The sequence below is a fragment of the Fistularia commersonii genome, chromosome 18 (genome assembly GCF_037954325.1).
Source record: "Fistularia commersonii isolate RoL2024-O1a breed Wild chromosome 18, RoL_Fcom_v1.0, whole genome shotgun sequence".
NCBI classification, from domain to species: Eukaryota; Metazoa; Chordata; class Actinopteri; order Syngnathiformes; family Fistulariidae; genus Fistularia; species Fistularia commersonii.
In genome coordinates this window covers 5,751,003-5,778,600 of record NC_141301.1, presented here as the reverse complement: position 1 = coordinate 5,778,600, position 27,598 = coordinate 5,751,003, and the positions used below count along the sequence as shown (strand labels likewise).

The window sequence follows — 27,598 nt, the reverse complement described above, 5'->3', positions numbered from 1 at the left end:
CTGCTGCTACATCCTATTTTTATTCTATTCTATTCTACTCCAATGTGTATGTACTGTCTATTTGTACATACTATGTAAATTCTATATACTATGTCTATTATATACACCATGTCCACATACCATGTACATATCACGCTTGTGCCTCCTTTTTAAAATAGAATGATAAACACTCCTTCTCTGGGCTCCCAGTCAACATTATATCTGCATAATGACATTTAAAAATCTTGAGTCTTGAGATACTGAAAAATGTAATCACTGAAGATTAATTGCATTGCATGCATTGTAGTTTACTCAGTCTTCAAATAGATTCCCTAATATTGAAAAGGACATTAAGAGAACATGTTTTCCTGCCATGCAGACATTAAGTATTTGTCAGTATTTTTTTATTGTGTTAATTTTCCATTTTTATCTTTGACTTCAGTATTATACTGTTTATGTTAAGTCTCTGGTTTGTTGGTCTTCCAACAGCATTGATTTTCTCACTGAAACAGTGCATTGCTGTCTTGTTTGTAAACAAAAATGTTTGCCGCAGCTCACCATACATGGGCATGAAAATAAATTAAAACATAGGAACTTCTTATTGAAATCATGCCTTCCCACCATGTGAAAACTTGACTTTTATGCAATTATTTGTTTATTCAAACGTAAAACACCAAAACAAAATAATTGTGCAATCTGTTAGAAAGAATTAATGCCTCAGGGGCCCTAAGTTTTGATGATGATAAGCCATAGTTTCTGTGTCACAGGTTCTGCCTGATGGTAAAGAGAGGGTACAGGGACCCTCCTTACCACAACTGGATGCACGCTTTCTCTGTCTCACACTTCTGCTTTCTACTGTACAAAAACCTTGGACTTTCAAACTACCTTGAGTGAGTATGAAATTCAGCTCTGTGGACTGGAGCACATATCAGTCAGAGGTTGTAAAAGACCCATATCTTTCAATTCTAAGAACTTCTATTGCATGACAGGAAGCCTATTGGTATCTGTGCCTCTGATTAGGTCGAATGTATATTAATCAAATACAGCAGTTTAAAAATGCATGATAGTTTTTATATAGATTCCATTTTCCTAGTATATTTTCGGTTACAGTTTATTAATTTATTAAATCAAACCCAGTTTAATTCTTTTTCAAAGGAATGCGCTTGATATTGTGAGGGAAGACAACTGTAATTATCAAATTATGTGTCACCAATTGATTCAATTTTGGGGTGTACCAATTGGGCTGATGTGATTAGGATTTTGATAATTGCGATTAATAGTGTGACGATAACAATAAAAACCCCTTTTCAAGGTCCTTGCCGACCTGCTCACAGAGTACCTCCTGAAGTTATTTTGCTGGAAATTATCAGCTCACTTATAAAAATGCAGACACAAGTTGCGAAAATTAAACTCTATTAATTTTCTGAACATTTAATAATTTTTAACATTGCTCTCCTCCTACTGTCTTCTCTTTTTAGGGATATAGAGATTTTAGCTCTATTTGTCTCCTGCATGTGCCATGATCTGGACCATCGTGGCACCAACAATTCTTTTCAAGTGGCCTCGGTGAGAGCACAGATGGCATTCCAGTATTTTTAAATGAAATTAAGCAGCAGCAAATATGCAAATGAGGTAAAGAGATTAACATTCATTGTCAGGAAAAGTAGGGATTCTCAACTTTTTAAGGCTCTGGACCCCAAAATAAAAGTTTAAATCTTAGAATTCAAATAGGCCTTCAAAAAATTATTCTACTCATTTTAATTATTATTTCCCCAATTTTTGAGAATTTTTCAGACATTTTATTTATTTATTTATTTATGTTTCCATGTCAGGCATTTTCACATAATTTTCAAGTTTCTACATGTGTCTGAACAACATTCTTGTGATTTTTAAAGGGAGACTTTCTGGTGATTCCAATGTGATTGCCGGCAGTTTTTCTTTTTTTCTGTAGATTTCTTTCTAATATCAATCCTTTGGTAACTTCTCTTTGATATATAGTAGATTTTATTCTAGATAAGCCATATTTCCCTTTTGAGGGTAAGATAAACAATGCAGGTTGCAATTAGCAAATGTATTAAATGGCTTAAATATGATAAACTTATTTAAAAAAAGCACTGTCTAATTATTTTATATTGGTAGTAAGGAAATATAATGTTTTTAACAGCATAGCATTTGTCAGTTAGGCAATTAAAGACATTAGACATTTATAGATATTCAACATGGCTGGGATATTTCTATAATCTGAAAACTACTTTCCTGTTTGTAAAGATTTATATTTTTTATCTTTGCAGCTTGTAATATTTAAATCCTTACATGGATTTTAAAAATTCAAATAGAAAGCACCTTCAAAGAAACTGATTCCCTCTACTTCAATAAGGTGCAGGCATATCCAGCGATGGTGACCTTTTTTGTGCACCAAAGTAAAGTAAGCAATAAAGTATAGCAAGACTTCTGACATAATGAGCAAAGCACAATCACTTGTTTTCAAGCATGCACGTAAGTATCAAATTGACATGACAGACATCTTATTTCCTGCCTCAAATTGAATAATGATACCAGTACTTTTTGTGCCTTTGTAGGGTGCCCTGAACAGAAATTCAAAAACAGGGCAACCCACACTAATAATAGCTAAAAGAAATAATAGAAATAATAAAATAAATATTGGGATCAGACAGTTTAACAAGCTTGGGGAAGACCGAGTTTACTGTACTAAGTACAGTACTATTTAATGGTATTAGCATCAAGCTGCTACAGCAAAGAGTGAAGTGCTGGGACTTATTTCCTCCTGCTGGGATCCCCACTTTTCTTCATCTGTACAAGCAGTTTTGCCTTTTTTGCAACAGACGCAATGTTCAGGCTACCTCTTTCCAAGAATTACTATTCATTTTAATGTCTCTATATTCCTTGGTAGATGAATTACATAGATTTTCATACTTCATCCTTCTATCATTTCCCCTCAAGATTACTAATCAATCTACAATGTCCCATGGTAGCGGAAAAGCAGGAATGACACCACCTATGCTTTTCCATTGACCAAGCCCACTTCAAATTTCCGATCAGTCACAGAATGCCTCTCAGGTCTCTCCCAGATGATGTGTTGAGAGCGAGCTGCTCGAACTTCTTACCCAGGACTGACATCAGGATATCATTTCGTTGTCAGCCCTGGAAATGAGAGCAAATTGCACATTTTTGGCAGACTATTTACAACGATAAAAGATATAATACAATCACTGATATTTGTCCTGGCAAAGGAAAAGCATTTAAAAGTATTCTCTTGCTAAATTTGCTTGATTACAAAGTTTGTTTGTATAGTATCTTATAGTATCTCAGAACTATTGGTATCAACAAATATAAAGATTTCTTCTTTAGCTTTTACGAATGGATAAATTGCATTTTATATCCCACACAATCCATCGTGGCTGGTTACAGTTTGTAAATCTGAGTTGGTTGCATTGAAGCCAGATGACAAAGATCCATCTATCCATCCATCTTCCCCTGCTTATCTGGAGTCGGTTCGCAGGGCAGCAGCCGGAGTAGTGGGGCTCAGACCTCCCTCTCCCCAGCCACATGGTCCAGCTCCTTTTGGGGGACCCCAAGGAGTTCCCAGGTCAGCCTAGAGACATAGTCTCTCCAGCGTGTCCTAGCTCTTCCCCGTGGCCTCCTCCCAGATGGCTATGGACACCTCCACTGGAGCTCCAGTCTGCCACTTTGACAATGGAAGCATGGAACATGGCCCATTCAAAGTCAATGTGCCCCGCTTCCCTCGGGACGTGGCTCTAGCCCTGCCGTAGGTTGGAGTTGAAACTCCTTCTTACAGGGGACTCTGCTAGACGTTCCCAGAAGACCCTCATTTTAAGTTTGGGTCTGCCAGGTCTAACCAGCATCCCCTCCCACCATCGGAGCCAGCTCACCACCAGGTGGTGATCTGTTGACAGCTCCGCCCCTCTCTTCACCCTAGTGTCTAGGACATGCTACTGCAGGTCCAACAACATGATCACAAATGGATCAAAGAACTGTGGCTTAAGGTGGGTTGGTGCCAAGTGCACATATGGACACCTTAGTGCCTAAATATGGCGTTTGTGATGGACAATCCGTAATGAGCCAGAAGTCCAGTAACACAAAAACACCGCTTGGGTTCAGTTTAGGGGGACTGTTCCTCCCAATCATGGCCTTCCAAGTCACACTGATGTTGCCCACATGAGTGTTGAAGTCTCCCCGTAGAATGAGGGAGTCCCTGGTATGAGCACTCTCCAGCAGTCCCTCTAGGGATGCCAAGAAGGGTCGGTAAACTGAACTGCTGCATAGCTACAGACAATAGTCAAAACCCATCCCTCCACCTGAAAGTGGAGGGAGGCTACCCTCTCGTCCACCGGGTTGAGCCCCCAACAAGAATCCAGCCCCTCTTTAAAGGCCTGGTTCCAGACTCTGCACTGTGTGTTGCGGTGAGTCTGATTATATCTAGTCAGAATCTCAGACGATAAAGATGCTTTAAAAAAATCTCAAGATCTATATTTGCTAAAAAATTCTATTAATTAGAAATAAAAAAATAATCTTTCAACTATTAACTTGACTCATTTCAGGACTTTTGTCTGCTCTTTTAAGTGTAATGCTCATGTGTGAAATAAAAAAAAAAAAAAAGAACTTCTTTCAGCTTTTCCCGTCAGGGGTCGCCACAGCGAGTCAACTTTCTCCAATCAAAGATATAGAGCTATTCTCTATATCTTCTTCTCTCACACCAACTACCTCATATCCTCTCTCACTACGTCCATAAATCTTCTCTTTATGAGAGAAGAGCAGCTCCAATTCCAGCATCCGTCTACCAATATATTCACTATCCCTCCTCTGTACATGACCCAACCATCTCAGTCTGGCTTCTCTGACCTTCTCTCCAAAACATCTAACATGTGCTGTTCCTCTGATAGACTCATTCCTGATCCTATCCATCCTGGTCACTCCCAAAGAGAACCTCAACATCTTCATCTCTGCAACCTCTAGTTCTGCCTGCTGTCTTTTGGTCATTGTAACAGTTTCTAGTCCATACATCATCTCTGGTCTCACCCCTGTCTTGTACACCTTTCCTTTAATTCTGGCTGAAAGTCTTCTATCACACAGTACCCCTGACACTTTTCTTCACCCATTCCAACCTGCTTGGACCCGTCTCTTCACCTCTTTTCTGCACTCTCCGTTGCTCTGGACTGTTGACCCAAAGTACCTGAAATCCTCCAGCTTCTTGATCTCCACTCCCTGTAGCCTCACCGTTCCACCTGAGTTCCTCTCATTCACACACATATATTCTGTCTTGCTGCGACTAACTTTCATTCCGCTCCTTTCCAGAGCATACCTCCACCTCTCTAGATTTTCCTCTACCTGTTTTCTGCTCTCACTACAGATCACAATGTCATCCACAAACATCATGGTCCATGGGGATTCCTGTCTTACCTCATCTGTCAGCCTGTCCATCACCATTTCAAACAAGAAGGGGCTCAGAGCTGATCCCTGATGGAGTCCCAGAACCACCTTGAACTTCTCTGTTACCCCTACAGCACACCGTACCAGTGTCTCACAGCTAGTATACATGTCCTGCACCAGTCTAACATACTAGTCTGCCACTCCAGACTTCCTCATACAATACCAGAGCTCCCCTCTTGGCACCCTGTCATATGCTTTTTCTAGGTCTACAAAAACACAATGCAGCTCCCCCTGGCCTTCTCTGTACTTTTCTATTAGCATTCTCAACGCAAATACTGCATCTGTAGTACTCTTCCTAGGCATAAAGCCATACTGCTGTTCACAGACTTCTGCTCTCAGTCTAGTTTCCACTACTCTTTCCCAAAACTCCATTGTATGGCTCATCAACTTTATCCCTCTATAGTTGCCGCAATTCTGCACATCCCCTTTATTCTTAAAAATAGGCACCATCACACTTTGTCTGCATTCTTCTCACTCTCTAAGATCCTGTTGAACAATCTAGTCAGAAAATCTACCGCTGTCTCTCCTAGACACTTCCACATCTCCACAGGTATATCATCAGGACCAACTGCTTTTCCACTCTTCATCCTCTTCAATGCCTTCCTCACCTCACTTTTACTATTGTGTGCAACTTTGTGGTCTACAATAGTCCCCTCTTCTACCCTTGCCTCTCTTTCATTTTCCACATTCATCAGCTCTTCAAAGTACTCTTTCCATCTACCCATCACTCTTCTAGCATCTGTCAATACATTTCGCTCTCTGTCCTTAATCACCCGGACCTGTTGTACATCCTTTCCATCCTTATCTCTCTGTTTCGCCAACCTGTATAGCTCATTCTCACCCTCCTTACTATCCAACCGAGCATACAAGTCATCATAAGCCCTTTGTTTTGCCTTTGCTACCTCTATCTTTACCTTTCGCCGCATCTCCCTGAACTCCTGTCTGTTCTCTTCAGTCCTCTCAGTATCCCACTTCTTCTTTGCTAACCGCTTTCTCTGTATACACTCCTGCACTTCCTCATTCCACCAAGTCTCCTTATCTACTTTCCTTCCAGATGACAAACCAAGTACTGATAACACTAGCTGTTGTCCAATCATCTGGAAGCTCACCCTGACCACCCAGACCTTTTCTCAACTCCTCCCTGAAAACCATGCAACACTCCTCCCTTTTCAGCTTCCACCATTTTGTCCTCTGCTCTGCCTTTGTCCTCTTCATCTTCCTTGTCACCAGAGTCATCCTACAAACCACCATCCTATGCTGTCTGGCTACACTCTCACCTACAACTACTTTGCAGTCAGTGATCTCTTTCAGGTTACCTTGTCTATAGAAGATGTAGTCTACCTGCGTGTTCCTACCTCCGTCCTTATAAGTTATCATATGTTCCTGTTTTTTCTGGAAAAAGGTTTTCACTACAGCCATTTCCATCCTTTTTGCAAAATCTACCACCATCTGTCCCTCTGCATTCCTATCCTGGATACCAAATCTGCCCATCACTTCTTCATCCCCTCTATTGCCTTCACCAACATGTCCATTGAAGTCTGCACCAATTATCACCCTCTCATTTCTGGGAATATTCTGCATCACTTCATCTAACTCATTCCAGAACTTCTCCTTCTCTTCAGATTCACATCTCACCTGTGGGGCATTGCCACTAGCAACATTGAGCATCACACCTTCAATTTCCAGTTTCAGACTCATAAGTCTATCTGACATTCTTTTCACCTCTAGGACGTTCCTTACGAACTCTTCCTTCAAGATAGCTCCTACTCCATTTCTCTTGTTGTCAGTACCATAATAGTACAACTTAAAGCCTGTCCCTAAGCTTCTAGCCTTACTACCTTTCCACTTGGTGTCCTGGACACACAGTATATCCACCTTCCTTCTCTGCATCATGTCGACCAACTCTCTACCTTTTCCTGTCATAGTCCCAATATTCAGAGTCCCTACTCTCAGTCCCAGGCTCTTTCCTTTCCTCCTCTCTCTCTGTTTCCGAACACGCACTCCTCCTCTTCTTCTTGTTCTTGTTCTAACTAACTAACTAATCTGACTAATTCACCTTTAAATGAAAACTCAAGATGTTTTAGAGGAAAAGAATGTTGCAGCTTCCAACTTAGTGTTGTGTGTAATTATAACAACAAAACAACCAAAAAGAGTTATCCAAAAGCCTTGGCCTGTCAACATCAATTTCAAAGGTTACAATTCATCCAGCATTGTGCCAAAATGGATTCCATGGCTTCACAGCTTGATCCCAATAAACATTCCATGTATTGTGAGTATTGCTTGTTTATGGTTCAAAGAGTAGAATACATTATCCTTTATGGGTGTATGAAAAATTGACGGTTTCAATAACTAAATTAATGTAGTGTTTAATCTTTTTTTGAATTCAAACTTGTTATAAGTTGTTCAATTTATATATATTTATATGACTTTCAGAGATGTAGTCAAGTACGGGAGTGCCCCCCACGAACCACTTTACGTATTTTTGTGTGTGCATTTGTGTATAGTCAACATATCTGACCATTAGTGGTAATTGCAATTGTTATTCGGAAGCTGTTTTTTCATGAGGATCAATAAAATTACTGTCTCTATTTATAGCAATCAGTGCTGGCTGCACTCTACAGCTCAGAGGGATCTGTGATGGAGGTAAATTTTGTTAAATCACCTAGATGGATGGTGGGTGGGGGAGTTTTTTGTTTTAAATCTTAAAACATACATTAAATCTTAAAACATATGTTGCAAATCTTAAAACATGCATTATGTTACATTCTGTGCCATGTACATCAGAAATCAAAGAAAACGATGCGGCTTCAAGTTTAATGATTTACAGCTTTACTTTCTGTGAGTGATTGACAGGGTAACCTGATCTAGCTGTCAAAAAGTAAACTACAGATTCCTCCTACCTACAACAAAACATGTTACATTGAGACTTTGTTGGTGCTCTTATCTGTGTATCTTTGAATAACTGTGTTTTTATGGTTGAATAATTCATTCCCACACGAATCACAGAATTTCAGATGAAAGAAACACTTGAAATGAAGAAACTAAACACGAACCGCCACAAAGTCATAGTAAACGAGAGGGTGATATAACAAAAAAAAATGTGTATTAACATTGCCTCTATTTATTTGCCATGACAGAGACATCATTTTGCCCAGACCATTGCCATTCTGAATACTCAAGGCTGCAACATTTTTGAGAAGTTCTCCCGGAAGGTAAGTCATCAAACAAACTTTGCAAACTGTCTTCATTTTGCTCACTTTTCACATATTCATTTCATATATTCTTCTGTCTGCTATTATCAGGACTACCAGCGAATGCTGGATTTGATGAGAGACATAATTCTGGCCACAGACCTTGCTCACCATCTACGCATATTCAAGGACTTGCAGAAAATGGCCAATGGTAGGTCACACTTAGTCTTCATGTTGTTGTTTTTTATTTTATTTCATTTTTTTATTTTTTATTTTTTTAACATTTTTCCCATCGTTTGTTAATGTTTGGGTGTTGTGATGTATATTATTACATCTTTTATTTGCATCCCATATTATTTGGAAAATAAATGGTTAAATAAATGGTTAAACAAAGACAAAAAAAGGAAAACATTGGATCTGTTTTTATTGACATGTAAACACATTGAGATTTTATAGAGTGTGAGAAGTGAACAAAGTATTCCCACCTTTTTGATCAGTAATATTACGAATACAACATGTTATTATAATAATCTGATTGTTATTTATTATTACTAATCATTATCATTATCATTCAGTTAATTATGATTATGTACAATTAACTAATTAAGTGAGGTACATGTTTTGCTTGCTCATTGTCTCAACCTACAGATGTGAGGTCAAATTTTTACCATAATCATTAAAATCTCTCCTGAATTTCTCCTGGAGTTTTTAACCCTGTGAATGTAACTACATAATAGCTCATATATATATAACTCACTGATAGTTCTAAAAGTACTGCACTTTAGGTATTCATCCTTTCCTTGATTATTTCTATGTCTTCTACTTCCCTTCTGCTTGTCTGCTTCTTAGAAGGAACCTCTGTGCCATAACATTAGCCCAGAAACCCACAACCTTTTAGTCATACTCCACAATTAAAAATCAATATATTGTCAAATATTAGCAAATTATTGTTTAATAGAAGTGAATCTTCATGGGTTAAAAAATGCATCAATATAAAGCATTCCTTAATTTCAATGAAAAGACTTATTAATTAGCTAGAAGTAATCATCGCAAAGTTGAAAGATTGAATTTTAAGGTTCAAAAAAGATTAGGTATTTTTTCATACAAAGAGGTATGCACAGTTCAAGTTCTTCAAAGAACCTGCAGTTTCATTTAGAATCCTGTGATTTTTACAGTGTACATTGTAAAAGTAATTTACTTTAGCTGATCAGTCCGTTGCCAAGCTTCTTACTATTAGTTGTATTATCTGCGCAAAATAGAAACCATATCTAAACAGATTCCGAAGAAATGCTGCCTAAGGGCAGGATGCAGCCTCAGGGCGGCACGGGCCGGTGTCTCCCTGAGCCAGCCTCGATGGGGCGCAGGCCAGTGTCTCACTGAGCCGGTCCCAAGCCCAGATAAATGCAGAGGGTTGCGTCAGGCAGGGCATCTGGCATAAAACTTTTGCCAAAACCAAACATGCGAATTAATCTTAAATAACCAGATCAAACTGGATCGGTCGAGGCCCGGGTTAACAACGACTACCATTAGTACTGTTGACCTACGGAGAACCAATGGAAAGTGGGCTACTGTAGATCAAAGAAGGAGAGGAGGAAGGCATGTTCGGAAGCAAAGAGAGAAGCGGAAAGGCAAGAGTCTGGGACTGAGAGTAGGAATTTGGAATATCGGGACTATGACAGGAAAAGGTAAAGAGTTGGTCGACATGATGCCAAAAAGGGAGGTGGATATACTGTGTGTCCATGAGACCAGGTGGAAAGGTAGTAAGGCTAGAAGCTTAGGAGCAGGCTTTAAGTTGTACTACTATGGTACTGAGATGAGATGAGCTGAGATGAGATCAGATGAGATCAGATCAGATCAGCGATGAAAGATGGAGATGAGAGATGAGAGATCTCGTCTCTCTAGAGATGAGAGAGACCGAGGGCAGAAGTCAGCATTTGTGAACAGCTGTACGGTTTCATGCCAGTAAAGAGTACTACAGATGGAGTATTTGCTTTGAGAATTCTAATAGAGAAGTACAGAGAAGGCCAGAAGAATAGTATAAGAAAATCTTGAATGGCAGACTAGTGTGTTAGACTAGTGTCGGACTAGCTGTGCTAGCTGTGAGACAGTGGTGCAATGTGCTGTAAGGGTAACAGAGAAGTTCAAGGTGGAGTTTGGACTCCATCAGGGATCAGCTCTGAGCCCCTTCTTGTTTGCAGTAGTGATGGATAGGCTGAAAGATGAGGTTAGACAGGAATCTCCATGGACCATGATGTTTGCAGATGACAATGTGGTCTGCAGTGAGAGCAGAGAACAGGTTGAGGAAAATCCAGAGAGGTGAAGGTATGCGCTGGAAAAGAGAAATGAAAGTTAGTTGCAGCAAGACAGAGTATATGTGTGTGAATGAGAGGAATTCGGGTGGAACGGTAAGGCTACAGGGAGTGGAGATCAAGAAGTTAGAGGATTTCAGGCACTTAGGGTCAACGGTCCAGAGCAACGGAAAGTGTGGAAAAGAGGTGAAGAGACGGGTTCAAGCAACTTGGAATGGATGGAGAAAACTGTCAGGGGTACTATGTGATAAAAGACAATCGGCCAGGACAGGCTTCTTCATGAACTGAAGAAGCCTCTTAGATGATTGTTCAAGTGAAGAAATTCAAGTCCAGTTGCCACGATAAGATTCTGACAGGAATTCACCATGACCTGGATGACCCCACAGACATAGTCTCTTATTTTCATTTTATCCTTATTTCATCTTCTCTTACCCTTATCTTATTTTGGCAATTTCCCCAGGGCCCTGGGATATGGTCCCCCTTTTTTCGCGATGCCAATTTTCAGGCAGTGTCTAATCCACACGCCTTACCATTAAGAAGCCACAGGCCTTTATTAATCTCTACTAATTAGGCTATTTAACTCTTTTTCAACTTCTGTTTCTCTTTATTCCCCATATCTTCCTATTTCTCATTATTCTTTTTTCTTTACCCAACTTCAACTTTTCTTTCCTCTTACTTCCTTTTAATCCTCTTATTTTCATCTATGTAATTTCCCCTCATTACAACAAGCAAAACCCCAATTTAGACTGAGCCTTACTCCAACATCCACACATCATCATCATTGGTTATTCTTTTTCAGTCCATCATGCCAGCAACCACTCACAACAGCCTCCCACAAAAGCAGCGTCCTGTTCATGAGAAATAGTTACCTGATGTCGACATGGTCCAGGAGTGTCAATGAAGCTGTCGGCAGTTGCTGGATTCCACAGCTAATTCTGTTTGTGAATCCAAATTTCTTGTAGTTTACCAAAAAGTGATGAAGACTCCATTGACATCATCTTGATTATATAAAACAATTTTATTACAAAAAAGCACAGAGCCTGGAGAGCATTCGGCCAATGTAATTGTCTCTTTTTGTCTCAATTGAACCAATCCCAACTTTTGACCTTGGTTACTCTGGCCAGTTGTCCTAGCAATCCTATGTGTTCATAAACTCTTAAACAGATATAGGTGACAGGTTTGTTGACTCAGACCATTTGCAGCAATTCAGACACCTCAGTTTCTCATAATTTAAGCATTTTTTAAATTATTTTTAATCTGTATATCAACCTCCTCCATCTAACCCTGTGTGTCCTGTGTGTGTGTGTTAAAGATGGATATGATCGAAAAAGTGGTACCCACCGCTCCATGCTGCTCTGCTTGCTGATGACATCATGTGACCTGTCAGACCAAACCAAGGGCTGGAAAACCACACGCAAGATTGCTGTCAGTTCCATTGTGTCTTTCTGCATGCTTGAGTGACCATGACACCTTAAGTCATCTAGAATCAGCAAAATATGTTTGGATCATCCTAGTTCTTTTTGGCACGCAATGACCTTAGATTGTGACAATACCTGTAAACATTTGAAATAGCTTGTTTGGTCTGAGTTACCTGAAGTGGACTCATGAGTACGTGATGTAATCATCGTGATGTAATTGATGTATGAATTGAAGACTGAAGACAATAAAGTTTGACTTTTTTTGCAGATAAGGAAGTTTAAGATAAGCTAGACAACTATTTTTATGATAATCAACTAGAACATAGTCTTTAATCAAATAATTCTTGTACCATAAAACCTACACAGTTCAATGTACAAATAAGCATATGTCAGTGGTTATAGCTAGACTCACAGCTCTCAACTCAGTGCTTACAGACAAATAGCATTTGAATTTGAACAGAAGTTCAAATGAACAAGTCAAAAGTACAAATATATCCAAAAAGCAAACAACAAGCAAGATAGGTAACTCAAGAAAATACACAGAGGAAGAATGTCACCTGTGTTGTAGATTAAATGAACCTACCAGCAGAGAAACGAAAGAAGTATGAGTATATGCACACACACGCACAAGGGGAGCCAACAAGACACAGGTGAACACAGATTTGCACTTTTAAGACAAACCTTGACAGGTTACTCAATAAATTCAGGTGTGACAAATGGAATGAATGAATGAATGAATGAATGAATGAATGAATTCTTTATAGATCCTCAAGGGGAAATTCATGTGTTACAATACCAGTTGAGCTGCTGCAACAGGCTGTCGTCTTCCAGTGCCATCTTCCAGTGCCAATTATGTGGTTAGGGTTGGCTATAAATGGAGGCATTCAGAAATAGTCTAGAGAAATGGATGCTTGTATTTTTAAGTTGTTTGACATTGCACGAATGTCAATTGTCTAAACTAAAATGAATTGATATTAATGTCAAATTGAAGCATTTTGATCAGTAAAAACTTATGCATGTCTGTATCTCTGCAGGAACTGATTTATAAGGAGTTCTTCTCTCAAGGAGATTTGGTATGTTTTCAACTATTCAGTAAACTATTCAGTTAATAAGCAAGCAGTAGATTAGTAGTTGTTGCTTCTACTTTTTTTTCACAGAATAGCCGGCTTATTGTCCATGTGTGTGTGTGTGTGTGTGTGTGTGTGTGTGTGTGTGTGTGTGTGTGTAGGAAAAAGCCATGGGGAACAGGCCAAGTGAGATGATGGACCGAGAGAAGGCCTATATCCCAGAACTGCAGATCAGCTTCATGGAACACATTGCAATGCCTATATACAAGTGTGTATTATACATTAAACCATACAGCCCTATCAGTCTTTACATCACATCCTCCATAGCCATGTAAAGAGGATGTAAGATACTGATCTCTAAGGCTCTAAGGCTGATCTCTAACACAAACGGCAAAAAATAATATGTATTGAATAACATGTTGTTGTTTATTGTTTAACAGGGACAATACATATAACACAGCCACAAACAATTGGATAACACAATGTAAGCTAATTTGCAGCCTTTTACATGTAGTGTACAGTTTCACAATAATATAACAAACAGTAAAATTGATAGTGCAGACACTTTACATGGTAAAGTTTACATAATCACAAAAGTTGAAGATATTTAAGTCATATGAAATTGATTTTTTTTCTGTTGATGACTTGATACACTTAATTTCTGGTGGCAGCAACTGCCATAAGTGTATTCCTTTCAGTAAGAGAGCAAATTGGTCAAATGTCCTACACCTTGGTACTTACTTCTTCTCCTAGTATTCGTCCCATTGTTGTTAATCATTTAAAAATCATATCAAAGGGAGAGATGTACATTATATGACCAAAAGTATTCGCTCACCCGCCTTAAGTCACATATGAACTCAAGTGACATCCCATTCCTAATCCATAGGGTTCAATATGATGTCAGTCCACCCTTTGCAGCTATAACAACTTTGACTCTTCTGGGGAGGCTCTGCTCTGCTCTGAAAGGTGTTCTATTGTTTTGAGGTCAGGACTCTGTGCAGGCCAGTCAAGTTCATCAACGCTAAACTCTGTCATCCATCACTTTAAGGACCTTACTTTGTGCACTGTTGCACAGTTGTGCTGGAAAAGGAAGGGGCCAGCTCTAAACTATTCCCACAAATTTGGGAGAATGGAATTGTCCAAAATATCTTGGTTCCGTTCACTGGAACTAAGAGGGCAAGCCCAGCTCCTGAAAAACAACGCCACACCATAATCCTCCCTCCACTAAACTTCACACTTGGCACAATGCTATCAGACAAGTACTGTTCTCCTGGCTACCGCCAAACCCAGACTCATCCATCAGATTGACAGATAGAGACCAAGATTTGTCACTCCAGAGAACGCATCTCCACTGCTTTAGAGTCCAGGGGCAGCATGCTTTACACCACTGCATCCAACACTTTGCATTGCTCTTGGTGATGTGTTGCTTCAGTGCAGCTGCATAGCCATGGAAACCTATTCTATGAAACTCTCAGCCCACTGTTCTTGAGCTAATCTGAAGGCCCCATTTGGAGGTCTGTCATGACTGACTGCAGAAAGTTGGTGACCTCTTCACACTTTGTGCCTCAGCATCGACTAACCCCGCTTCAGTTTACGTGGCTTACCATTTTGTGGCTGAGTTGCTGTCGTTGAGTTAAGAGAAGAAAACCACGCACATCCACTGCCAAGATAGGAATGGGTTCTGGATCACAAGCATTTTTTGATCCAGCTATTTCTTTGCGCCCCTTGTTGGATATATGATATCCTTTTAACATTTTAACATTAAAGTCATAAGATTCTCTTCACTACTTTTCGAGAAACGACCCGAGACAGACACAGATACACAGATGGACAGACCATATATAGGTATGTCCACAGGTCTGTCCATCTGTGTATCTGTGTCTGTCCACAACATAGTTTCTTACTGTCTGTATTAATTTCTTCTGTTGCTCTGATCCTTCATGTAGACGTATTTTATATACTGAAGCCCTTCAATTACAAATGTTTTTTTCAGTCCCTATTCGTAGATATCTCTACATATGTGAAAATGCAAAAAAGTATCGGTGTTTCAGGTCGTTTTCTTGAAAAGTGTTGAAGACAATGTTATAATGTTAAAATGTTTAAAAGGACATCATATACCCAACAAAAGGCACAAAAAAAAGGGAGGGAATGGATCACATGATCATTCTCTTCTCTTCAAAAATGGCGCCACAGTAACATATTTGTTAACATATATTTTTCCAATAAGCATCTGAGGAAGAGCCTACTTTTTGCTCGAAACGTCACGCATGTGAGAATACGTGTTTTGTGTTATATGTAAAATAAATTGTCTTTTTTTTTCTGGAGGATATTTTTGTTGGGTAGATTTTTTCAAAACTCTACTGAGTTGCTTTTGTTTCCAAACACACCCATGGTCTTATAATTCAGCTGACAGTTGAGGAAATTTTACGACAGGATTTATTGCACAGGTGGCATCCTATCACAATTTCACGCTGGAATTCACTGAGCTCCTGAGGGCGACCCAGTCTTTCACAAATGTTTGTGAAAACAGTCTGCATGTCTAAGTGCTTGATTTTATACAACTGTGGCCATTAAAGTGATTGGAACCCCAGATTCCGATTACTTGAATGGGTGAGTGAATACTTTTGGCCATATAGTGTATATTGGGAAACATTTCTTCTTTGCCTTTCGGCTTTTCCCTTCAGGGGTCGCCACAGCAAATCAACCTTCTCCATCTAACCATATTCTCTGTATCCTCTCTCACTATGTCCATAAATCTTTTCCTTGGTCTTCCTCAAGACCACCAGCCTGGCAGCTCCAATTCCAGCATCCGTCTACCAAAATATTCACTATCCCTCCGTTTTACATGCCCAAACCATCTCAGTCTGTCTTCTTGACCTTCTCCCCAAAACATGTAACATGAGCAGTCCCTATGATAAACTCATTCCTTATCCTATCCATCCTGGTCACTCCCAAAGAGAAACATTATTATTAGCATTTATAGAAACATTTATTAAATGAAATAATGGCCTCATAATGATGGTCCTATAATTGTTCTGAAAGATAACAATAACATTTGCATCTTTTACCTTTAATGGCTCAATATTGCTTTAGCGCATCGACATTTTTGTCTGTGCCAGAGATGATGTGCAAGAAGATGTGCAAGCAGCCACAGACAAATAAACTATGTGCAGCCATACCCTCTGTGTTCAGTTGAATGGCACAGGTCCCCAAGACATCCTGAAATATGTCCTTGGTTTCCTATAGCCTTGATTTTCTTTTTCCCCACCATCTTGAAATTAAAAAAAAATGAAGTTTGCAGACCAAAAATGCAAGGAGAAAAGGGTATTGTGAGCAAAAGGAGAAGACAGGAGTGGAGCCTCGCAAACCGCCCTTGTTTTTCAGCAGCCATCTTAAGAGGATTTGTTCATATTACAATTTTGTGTATATTCTGTTAGTATTACAGTATTAACAGTAACATTTTGTTATTAATAGTAATATTAGAAATAGTAGTAGTAGCAGCAATAGTCCTCACAGTGGTTTTTATTTTATTGTTTTTTTATTATTGTTGTTTATAGCAGTAATTGTAGTGGTAGTATAGATAATGTTATGATGTGATTATGCAGAATATCTTGTTACAAAGATGAAAGTATTAAGACTACAAAGGAATAAATCAGGTCAACACACTGGATTGAAGATGAAAATAATCACTTCAAAATCTTACAGCTGCTTCTCTGTCCTGCTAGGCTGTTGTCTGAACTATTTCCTGAAGCCACTGAGCTGTATGAGCGAGTGGCAGCAAATCGTGAGCAGTGGACCAAAGTATCACACAAGTTCACCATTCGGGGATTGCCCAGCAACAACAGCCTAGATTTCCTGGACCAGGAATACGAGCTCCTGCAGTCCCAGGGTGCTTCCGGAAGAGACAACCTCTGCCTCAATGGCTGCCTTGACAATGTTGACGGAGGTAGGGGACAGTGACATTGAAGGGCCTCCAAGTACTTGGCAAAGTTTTCGGAAGTCTAATCAGAAGCTAAAGATTCCCTTTCTTATGACTAGAGACAGTGTAACATCTCTGCTGATGGTAATGTAGATGCCGAGCAGCCCTACAGATGGGACAGCTTGAATTTTCAAGCCGATTTTTAGTATTCAAGTGATTTCAAAAATCTGTGCTTCTGCTGTGGTTCTAGTATACTTGTCTTCAATTCAGGACAGCAAAAGGTGGTGATTTTTGCTTTTTTAATGACTACACAAGAAAAAAATGTTTTTACTCCAAAACACAACTTCATCACAAAATCTTGATTAAGACTTGATTAAGACACCATGCACACATGTGCATGGTGTTTAGATATATATGGGACTGAATAATCTACCTTATGGAGAAAAAAAAAATCTTTTGAGATTGAGGTCGATACTTTCAGTATATCATTCATTATAGCTTATTTTACATGAATGGCTTGTGCATTTTCTACATACAAGCGGCTGCCATCATCCTGCTTTTTAAAAAAACATAACACTTGGATGTTTTATATAATTCAAAGAGTATTTCTTTATTGTTAGAAAATTAACAGCCATCCATATTCAGCCCATATAAGAGTTATCTTAGAACAAAAAATGTTTAATTCAAGCCTTGTCTATCCATAAATTCACCTTTGCTCAATTTTTGAGGCTTAATAGATGACTTGAAAGACACTAATGATGAGAGACACGTCTCTGGTTTAGATGTCTCTGGTTTAGATGTCCCACATTGTAAATAAAAGACACACAAAGACATTCAAAAGACACACTCCACACCTTTGAATTTTTTAATCAAAATTCTGTTGTATTTATTTATTAAACCCACAAAGTGAAAGTAAACCCTTTAAAACATCCACATCATTTGTTGTATACATGTGCCAGACTTGTCATATGGCTCTGCCTTAGTGTGCATCTTTGCTGCCTTTCATAGTGTTTAATATAGAAAGATTTAAATTTGGATTTTGTTTAGTATGTCATATTTACACAGCTGAACTGAATGAACACCTTGCCCCTAAGTTGTTTATATCTGATACTTGGAGAAACATCAGATATCATGAAATGTCACTTAATTAGTTCATTATTATTATGATTATTATTATTATGATTATTATTCAAAATTACTATTATTCAAAAAAAGACCTGCAGCTGTTAAAAAAAAAATATCCTTCTTAAAAATGACAGCAGTACATATATTATAGAGAGGGAAAAAAACGTTTTGGGCTAAAAAAAAGTCTCAGTTCGCCCCTTATTTTAGAATGATGACATTTAATGTTACAATGTGCCACTGTTTTATTCAGGAAATGCTGCAATGTGCTGATGAACTTACAAAATGGATCATACTTTGATTGTGTGTTGGTGGCAGCGTGGCACAGGAGGTAGAGCAATCGTCTCCTAGTTCGAGTCCTGGCTCTGCCTGTTGTGTTAAAGCGCTTTTAAGCAAGACACTAAATCCTTTCCAGCTTCCCCGGTGCTGGTTGACAGCAGTCTACTGCTCATGATTCATCCATGATGGGTGAACTGCAAAGAACCAATTTCGCCACGGGGATTCATAAAGGATAAATTATGTGTTTGGACAGCAGAGAAGGTTAAGCAAGTGTTTTAAGAGAAAAAAGGGAGACTGCAGGAAAAGGAACAGCATAAATTTACATCCAAAAAGAGACACAATTATTGACCACTTTAGTTTCATACTGCTGAATTATGTGATAACTGAAAACAAAAGTATGATCCAAACAAAAATAACCATTGAAGATATTTATTTAGATGTTGTTGGTGGTGCTTTAAGTATTTTGGGCGGATCTTGTTCATTTGTTGTAGCACCATTTTTAAGCATTTGTGTCACATAAAAAGCATAATTTTTCATTTGAATTTGGTGCTGTTGTGAAGAAAAATCTTAATTTCTTATGGCAACAGTTTTGGCATGGTACAATGCAAAAAGTGAGAAATACAGATATAGGATATTACGTCATTATCTATAAAGTGTACATTGTGAAATAACATAAATGGATCAGCAACAATTAGTCATTAAATAAGAATATTTTAAGGTTAGAGCTCAATAAAAATAATGTTTCATGAATTAAACAAGCAATTACACAATTGGATCAGTAACTGTAATCTAATCAGCATGTTTTACGCTGCATTTGACCCAACATTAACCAGACAGAATGAAATCTCTTTGAAAGCTTTGAAATACCATGTTCCTTTATGACTAAATTGTCACCTCTCAAATTCCTTACTTTTGGTTCCCTGGTTTTATTTCACTTAGAGCAGCTATTTCATATTTCTTCTGTCCTGTGCTTGGTTATGGTACCTAAGTAAATAAGTTTTGACACTTGGTTAAATGAATACCTTCTTTATATCACATTTTCAATTAAGGATGAGATCATAAATGAAAAGCTTTCAGTGGATAATGAAAACTGAAATGTCCCTGACAGTTTAACTCTCAGCTCAGTGTGAATCTTTCCTATGTTCGAATTTGATAGTCAGGACTAAATGTGCTGTTAAAATATTTTTGACCTCCTGGCCCAGTTTTCACCATGAAAACAAATGTTCATCCTCAGACATGTTGTCCAACAAACTTGGCTTAGCCAAAAAGAAAATCTGTTTAACTTTGACTGTCAGCATATTGGATGGAATGTAATATAATTACAATGATTATTCATGGCATTAATGTAAAAAACAAGAAAACATAATGTCTATATATTTGAAAGTAAAAAAAATTGCATCTGACATCACAATGGTATTTTTACCCTGGTTTGAAGTGTGTTTAAAGTGATTGCTTCCTCTTCTTTATTTTTTTTTTCGTTTTGATGCCATGCTTTTAACAATTTAGAATTTTAGACAAATAGGAAAGAAAAGAAAGCCCTATGTAATTTAAGGATCTATATGTATAATTCTAAAAGAAAAGGGGATTTAAACTAAACAGACATGTATAAATTATGCTTATATTGATGAATAAAACCAGTAATTTACCAGTTTATATTTGTTTGGTTGATTTTTGAGAGATGATGGACTTCTTTGGATATGATGCAAAGAAGAAATGTGGAAGGGGTTGTATGTTTTTTTTCTTTGAATAAATCTGGTGAAAAGGTCTGTTGGTTCTTTATACTTATGCATTAAAAAGAAGTAAGCCCAACAGCACTTTAACATGCAAGAAGGAGCTCAGGAAACAAACCAAGAACACTGAGTTCCAAGAGAAACACTTACTACCTGAGCCACACCACCCCATGAGACCGTGGTGTAGTGGTGTTAGCAGTTAGCAGTTTTGTTCCCAGCATGAAGGATACATGGAGCATGACGGACCCTGATGGGATTATAACAAGGGGTCTTTCTATGTAGTGTAGTTTGTATGTTTCCTCCCACAGTCAAGAAAGGAGGTTAAGTGTAATACATTGGGAATAAGAGTGTGAATGGTTGTCTGTCTCTATATGTGGCCCTGCAATTATCTGGTGGCCAGTCCAGGATGTACCCTCATTCTCGCCCAATGACAGGTGGGATAGGGCATCCACACAACCCTGACTGTAGGATAAGCGGTAGTTAATGCATGGATGGATCTTGTTATTCAACTGGAGGAGAAAATGAGTAGTATATCAGTTCCAAAGTGACTACCCTTACCACCTGAGCCACTCCACCTCACAAGTATGTTGAAGTAGTACAGAACAAAGATGAAAGAGCTGCAAGAAAGTAGTTAAGAGCACTCAAGATGTGACACTCAAGGTGGAAGTGGGACTGCATCAACAGTCAGCTCTGAGCCCTTTCTTTTACTCTATATTGTTGGAAAGTCTGACAGGTAAGGTCCATCTCCATGAAGTATGAGGATTGTAGATGACTTCGTGAGGAACGGAGAGGAATTAAGGTTAGCTACTAGGCAGTAGAGGGAGTAGAGATAAAGATGAAGATTTTAGGTAGGGTCTACAGCAGGGGTGGGCAACTTTTTGACTCGAGGGCCACAATGATTTCTAAAATTTGACAGAGGGGCCGGGCCAGGGATGGATGGATGGAGTGTTACTATAAATTACATGCAGGATTTGACCTGTATCGTGCAACAAAGTATGAATATGTACAGTCCTACGTGACAAACTGATCTTGCTAAACTTGCCTTGGCTTTCCGGACACAGAACACCTGCTGTCTCCGCTATGCCATCTTTCAAAAACTCGCCTTCAGAGAAAGGCTTGCTAGCTTTTGATAATTTAAATGCCAGCAAAAAACTTGCCTTGGTAGTTGACTCTTGATTCATAGGTTTGTGAAATTTTTTTTTCGGATTTTGTAAATTAGCTGACAACCTCTCAGCCGTAGTTGCCCGCTCTTTTGCTGACTGCTTGCTAGCGTAATTGGCATGCTTTGTACCAAAGTGACGGCTGATATTGTACTCCTTAAAAACCGCGACAGTTTCTTGGCATATCAAGCATACAGCCTTTGATCGTACTTCTTTGAAAAAATAGGGTGCACAAATATGGCTTGAGGGAGAGGTAACAAAACATTAAAAGAACTCCTTGAATATGGCAGGACTATTGAACCATCTGTATTACAGTCAAAGGAATTGAAGCGGGTTCCAATCTCACTGCTGCAGTGAATCAAGTTCACAAATAAACCCAGAAGAAAGTGCCGGTATACCAGAAACATCCCAGTGGCAGCAACATCAGTTGCAGAAACTGCAAGGTTGAGTGGCCACACTCAAACAAATGCCCTGCAAGAGGAAAACAGTGCAAAGCATTTGGGAAGCAAAACCACTTTGCAAGGCGATGTAGGTCAAAACCTTAACAGAGCCAAGAACAGAGTCAACCAGGTAGAAACCCAAAGTAAACCAGCTCAGCATTAACCAGCTCAATGTGAGTCATCCTTAAGCAGTGAGGAATATTATGCATACACTGTCAAAAACAACAGAGATATTAAGTAGCCACTGACAAAAATCACATTGTCAGGCCCAACAACTTGGGCATCACCCATTGTAACACCACTAAACCCAAAGACCCTCCCTGACAGGGTACGTATATGTGTCGACATGTGGCAAGCAAAAATAGCCATCCAAAGAGAGTGGTACCTCACTCCTGCCATAGACAATGTCATTCATGAACTGAACTGAGCAACAGTGTTTTCAAAGCTAGATCTGACAGCGGGGTACCACCAGCTGGAATTTCATCCCGACAGCCCATACATCATTACATTTACAACGCACCTAGGCCTGAGGTGGCACAAGCTCCTCAATTTCAGCATTTCCTCAGCTGCGGAAGGGTTCAAAACGCCATTCGTTAGACTCTCCAAGGCATTGGCAGAGTAATGTGTGTTTGCACTGTTTCATCTGTCTCTCACTTGTAGAGCGTCTTAGAGTATCATGAAAAGTGCTATAGAAAACCTATGTATTATTATTATTATTATTATAATAATTATTAAAAACCCTTAGTGATGACATCATCATCCAAGGGGCAACGCAGGCTCAACACAAGAGCCTGACTGCTGTGATCCAGAGACTAAAAGAACGCGGCCACCCACTGAACAGAAAGAAGTGCAAGTTCAACAAGACTCGACAGGAGCTCTTTGGGTTCGTTTTCTCAGATAGTGGTGTCTCAGCTGGTCCAAAGACGGTCCACAGCATAGGCCAAGCCAACAAGCCTGAAGATCCAGTAGAGGTGTGAGGTCTCCTGGCCATGGGGAACTACTGCTCACCCTTAATACCTGACTTCACTACAGTCACAGAGCCGCTGAGAAAGCTCACAAGGAAGGACACTCCCTGGCAGTGGGGTGTAGACCCGGACACAGCACTGAGCAAACTAAAAGAAAGCCTCACCAGTGACACCAGATGGAATACTTCAACACGAACATGGAAACAGAGCACATCGTTGATGCCAGGCCAGTAGGACTAGGGGCAATGCTGCTGCAAAAAGAAAAGGCAGAGACACGTGTCACCGTGTACGTGAGCCAAGTGCTCAGCAATGTAGAGTAGCGTTACTCCCAAACAGAGCATTAAGCACTCGCAATTGTATGGAGCTGCGAACATTTCCATCTATATATCGACAGCAAAGAATTCACAATGGTGACAGATCATAAGGCACTGGAGCTCATTTGGAGCAACTCGAGGTCCAGGCCACCAGCCCGCATCCAGCAATGTGGACTCCTACTGCAGCCATACAACCTCAAGGTGGAGTACAGAAAAGGGTCTGACAACCCAGCTGACTACTTGTGCTATTACCCAATCCAAACACAGACACAACATAGTACATACTCAAGCATGAGATTCTCAAAAATGAAATGCTACAAAAGGTCAGTACTCTGATATGAAATAATGCACACAGACACAAAGGACACTGTGCTGAGACAATATGGCCATGTCAAAAATGAGCTTACTGTGTCACATGAAAGTGACATCATATTGAAAGGTTCCAGGATCATCATTCCCACCTCACTTAAGCGCAGGGTCCTCCAGCTCACACACAAGGCACATCAGGGAATCACCAAGACAAAGACCCTCCTGAGGGAAAAAGTCTTTCTTCAATACGTTTGACACCCCCCACACGCACACAGACAAACACACACCTCTGCTGTATACTCTGCTTCCCCCCCATCAACACCTTGTCTCCCTCCCATCCCCCTGCGTTTCCAGGGTCGTTGCATGCAGCACAGAGGTGCCCCAAGCTACTGTTCTGTCTCCTCTTCACTCTCTTCACCTCCAACTTCTGGTGCAACTCCGGTTCCTGCCACCTCCAGCAGTTCTCTGATGACTCGTCCATCATTGGATGCATCAACGAGGAGTACAGAGGTCTGACCGTGAATTTTGTTGAGTGTAGCAACAAGAACCACCTCCTACGCAACATCTCCATGGCTCCATGGTGGTTGTGGGCTTCCGGAAGAACCATCCAAGGTGAAGAGGTAGACTCCTGCAAGTACCTTGGGGTCCACATCAACAACACTGATGCACTCTACAGGAAGGGTCAGAGCAGGATGTTCTCCCTGAGGAAACTGAGGTTGTATGGCATCTGTAGCGGGCTCCTCAATACCTTCTACCAGTCAATGGTAGCCAGCACCCTCTTCGGTAAAGTGTGCTGGTGGGGCGATGCCAGGACTGGTGAGGTCACTAGACTCAATCGGATACTGAGGAAAGCCCGTTCGATGGTGGGACTGAACCTGTCCCTCACCCTCCCCGCTGCCACTGATTTGAAGCTTGCTTCAAAGGGTGAGGGACAAGGGTGAGGGGGAGGGGGAGGGACAAACTGGGCACTATCCTGGACAATCCTTCCTGCCCTCTGCACAACAAGCTGAGGTTGATGTGCAGCTCGATCAGCCAATGGTTCATCCAACCCCGGTGCAGAACTGAACGCTTCAGATGCTCTTTTGTGCCCACAGCCATCAGACGGTACAACAGCAATCTGGCCAGCACACAACTCTGACCAGCCAGAGGTGCATCTGTACTGCCCCAGCGTCACTACCTCACCCCATTCACTACTTCACCCATTCATTCATGTGTCATGTCCTGACTCTGTTGTCTTTTTTATCCTGTTGGTCTTAGCCCACACACATTCTGCCTATTTTTGTTTATTTATTTTATTCATTGCTATTGTCACTCTATTTATATTGTTTAGTTCTGGTTGTGTATTTTTCAGCCTCACTGTTCCTTTATGTTGTCAATTATTATCCCTGATGTTGTTGCTGCTGTTGTTGTTGTTGCTTCTGTCTATTTATTGGTGGATGTCTTGCTATCTTCTCTGTCTCTCTAGTTAAATTTACATTTAAATTTAGTTTACTTTTTTTTTTTTGACATTTTAATTGTTATGCTGCTGTAAAAAAAAGGAATTTCCCCTTTGGGGATCAATAAAGTTTGGCTTATCTTATCTTACTCCCGATACCCTGTAGTGGAGATCATGAACTCCCCCACTGCAAACTCCGTTATCCCTGTCCTGGACAAGATCTGGTTGATGCTTGACAATCCCAGAAAAATGAAGACAGACAATGACCCCCCTTCAATGGTGAGCAGTTTAGCAAATTTGCAGCCTACCAGGGGTTCCGCCATTGAAAGATCACACCACTGTGGCATCAGGCATATACTACGGCAGAGAAGTTCATGAGAACACTCGGAAAGAGCCTCCATTGTTGCCAACATGGAGAACATCCGCTGGAAACAGCATCTATACACATTCCTGCGTGAATACCGTCCAACACCACATAGCACAACAACATCACGTGCTAAGTTAGTGTTCAAACACAGGCTACACACAATGATGCCTTCAGGGAGCACGACTATCAGACCAGACAAGGATCTTTGCAGGAGAGACCGCAAGGCCAAAGCCAAGATAAAGGTGTACTCAGACACTTGCCGTCATGCTGCACCTTACTATCCCCTCCAACCTGGCGTCATGGTGTTGTGCTCTCAACCCAGGCCCAGTTAACTCACCCCAGCCACTAACCCCAAACCATACAGAGTGATCACTGTCAAGGGCTCTATGGTTACAGTGGAGCGGAGACTGTGTGATAAGAAACTCCTCCTTCTTCAAGAAGCTGAACCCTGGCCTGTGCAATCCATCCACAGCAGAAGAAGAGGATAAAGTCACTGCTGACATAGTCTTGGTGTCGGCAAGGTAGCCGAACAGGCACCAACAGTACCTCAGTGACTTTGATACAGCCTGAAAAAACGGTAAGACAAATAATAGGGTGTAATGAATTGTAAAAAAAAAAAAAAAACTTAAACTGCGAAATGGACTGAATTTGCTCCAGTTTGAAAAGAGGTGAAAAACAAAATAAGTCATTTTTATCTTTGTAAGATTGTTTACTTTATCCTCTATATTTGAAATTACCTGTGTTATACTGGAACAATCTAATTCTTTACCTTAGAGTGTTTTATTGTTGTTCACAGACCAGGTGAATGTTTACTTACCTGTTGATTGCACAAAAGAAATCTAGCTGTTTACCTACCTTCATGTATAATGTTTGAGTGTTGAAGTAACCAGAAGTGGCGGATAACTTCGAATTAAAAAAAAAAAAAAAGAAGAAGTGATGTAATATTCAGATAAAGCCAGTAAACTGAAGGGAAATTAATGTTTGCATGTACTGCTTGTGTCATGAAAGCGTATACTGACGTGTTGTCTTGGGCGAGATTTCAATGAATTTATCGGCCAAAGATTGGAGTTACTGAAGTTCTATTTAGGAGTGGTTAGAAGGACAGGATCAGGAATAAGTCCATCAGAGGGACAGCACATGTTGAGATGTTTTTGAAATGAAGTCAGATAGGCGAGACTGAGATGATTTGGACATATACAGGGACATATACAGAGGAGGGATAGTGATAGAAGGATGTGCTAGGCAGGAGTCCTAGTCGGAGGCCAGAGAGACTTACGGAAGTACTGAAAGAGGAAATGAAGCTAGTTGGTGTGAGAGAAGAAGATGCAACAGATGTCGCCAGGTGTAATAAAATGTCTTCAACAACATTTAATTATGGTTGTAAAATCAAATAGTATATCAGTACCAAATTTTGCCAATTGCATCTGCTCTAATAATTCTGTACCTGCTGACCTCAAAAGATCCCAAAGATCCAAATGACCAAAAAGCTTTTAATTGTGAAAAACTAAGTGAGTTCTTAAGTATTTGATAAATCAAAAATACCCAAAGTCAAGCCCGAAATAATTAATACCCATGTAGACCTTGACTGTATATGCATCATAAAATCAACATGCGTTTAATGCATTTCTTTTAATTTCATTTAATGACATTTCTTAATTTATGTTGTTTAGCACAAATATTTGCATTATTCTGCCCAAAATTTGGGTAATTTCTTGCCAAGGTTTCAGTCAGTTAAGTATTATGTCGTGTGAAGAAATTTTCAGTCCAGTTTATGCAGCAGATAAAACAGTGGGCTTATGAAATCGTCAAGCTGTCTTCAGATTCTTACAGTAGAGCTCATTATTGTTTGAAATTAAGTTCAGCACCCCGAAAGTTAGATTTAGGATTCTGCATATATACGGGTCTGTGTGTTTCATGTAATTTTCTGTAAATTATTTGTGATTTGATAGGGCATATATTTATTAATTATATAAAACAATTATTTCTTTTTTTTATTAAAATTGTTCATTCTCAACTACTGCGTCTGACGAGTCGTGTACCTACAGGTACTAGAGAAATCGGGAATGTGTTTTGACATTTACGATTTCTCGCGTGAATTGGAGTGTGTGAGCTCTGCGCAATGAGC

At 39.8% G+C, this 27,598-nt stretch overlaps 1 protein-coding gene across 2 annotated transcripts in view; it reads left to right on the top strand.

The window, feature by feature from the left end:
• The window catches only part of pde2a (phosphodiesterase 2A), a 179,113-nt gene extending 160,520 nt beyond the window's left edge, over positions 1 to 18,593 (top strand). For both annotated transcript variants that reach the window (XM_086164411.1, XM_086164412.1), the window contains exons 23-31: positions 747 to 869; positions 1,458 to 1,545; positions 8,044 to 8,091; positions 8,586 to 8,660; positions 8,751 to 8,850; positions 12,261 to 12,373; positions 13,401 to 13,439; positions 13,595 to 13,701; positions 17,159 to 18,593. In XM_086164411.1, coding sequence (XP_086020537.1) covers positions 747 to 869; positions 1,458 to 1,545; positions 8,044 to 8,091; positions 8,586 to 8,660; positions 8,751 to 8,850; positions 12,261 to 12,373; positions 13,401 to 13,439; positions 13,595 to 13,701; positions 17,159 to 17,393 — 928 coding nt within the window. In that variant the 3' untranslated portion in view covers positions 17,394 to 18,593. The remainder of the gene's footprint in view (positions 1 to 746; positions 870 to 1,457; positions 1,546 to 8,043; positions 8,092 to 8,585; positions 8,661 to 8,750; positions 8,851 to 12,260; positions 12,374 to 13,400; positions 13,440 to 13,594; positions 13,702 to 17,158) is intronic.
• Positions 18,594 to 27,598: the final 9,005 nt, after the last annotated feature.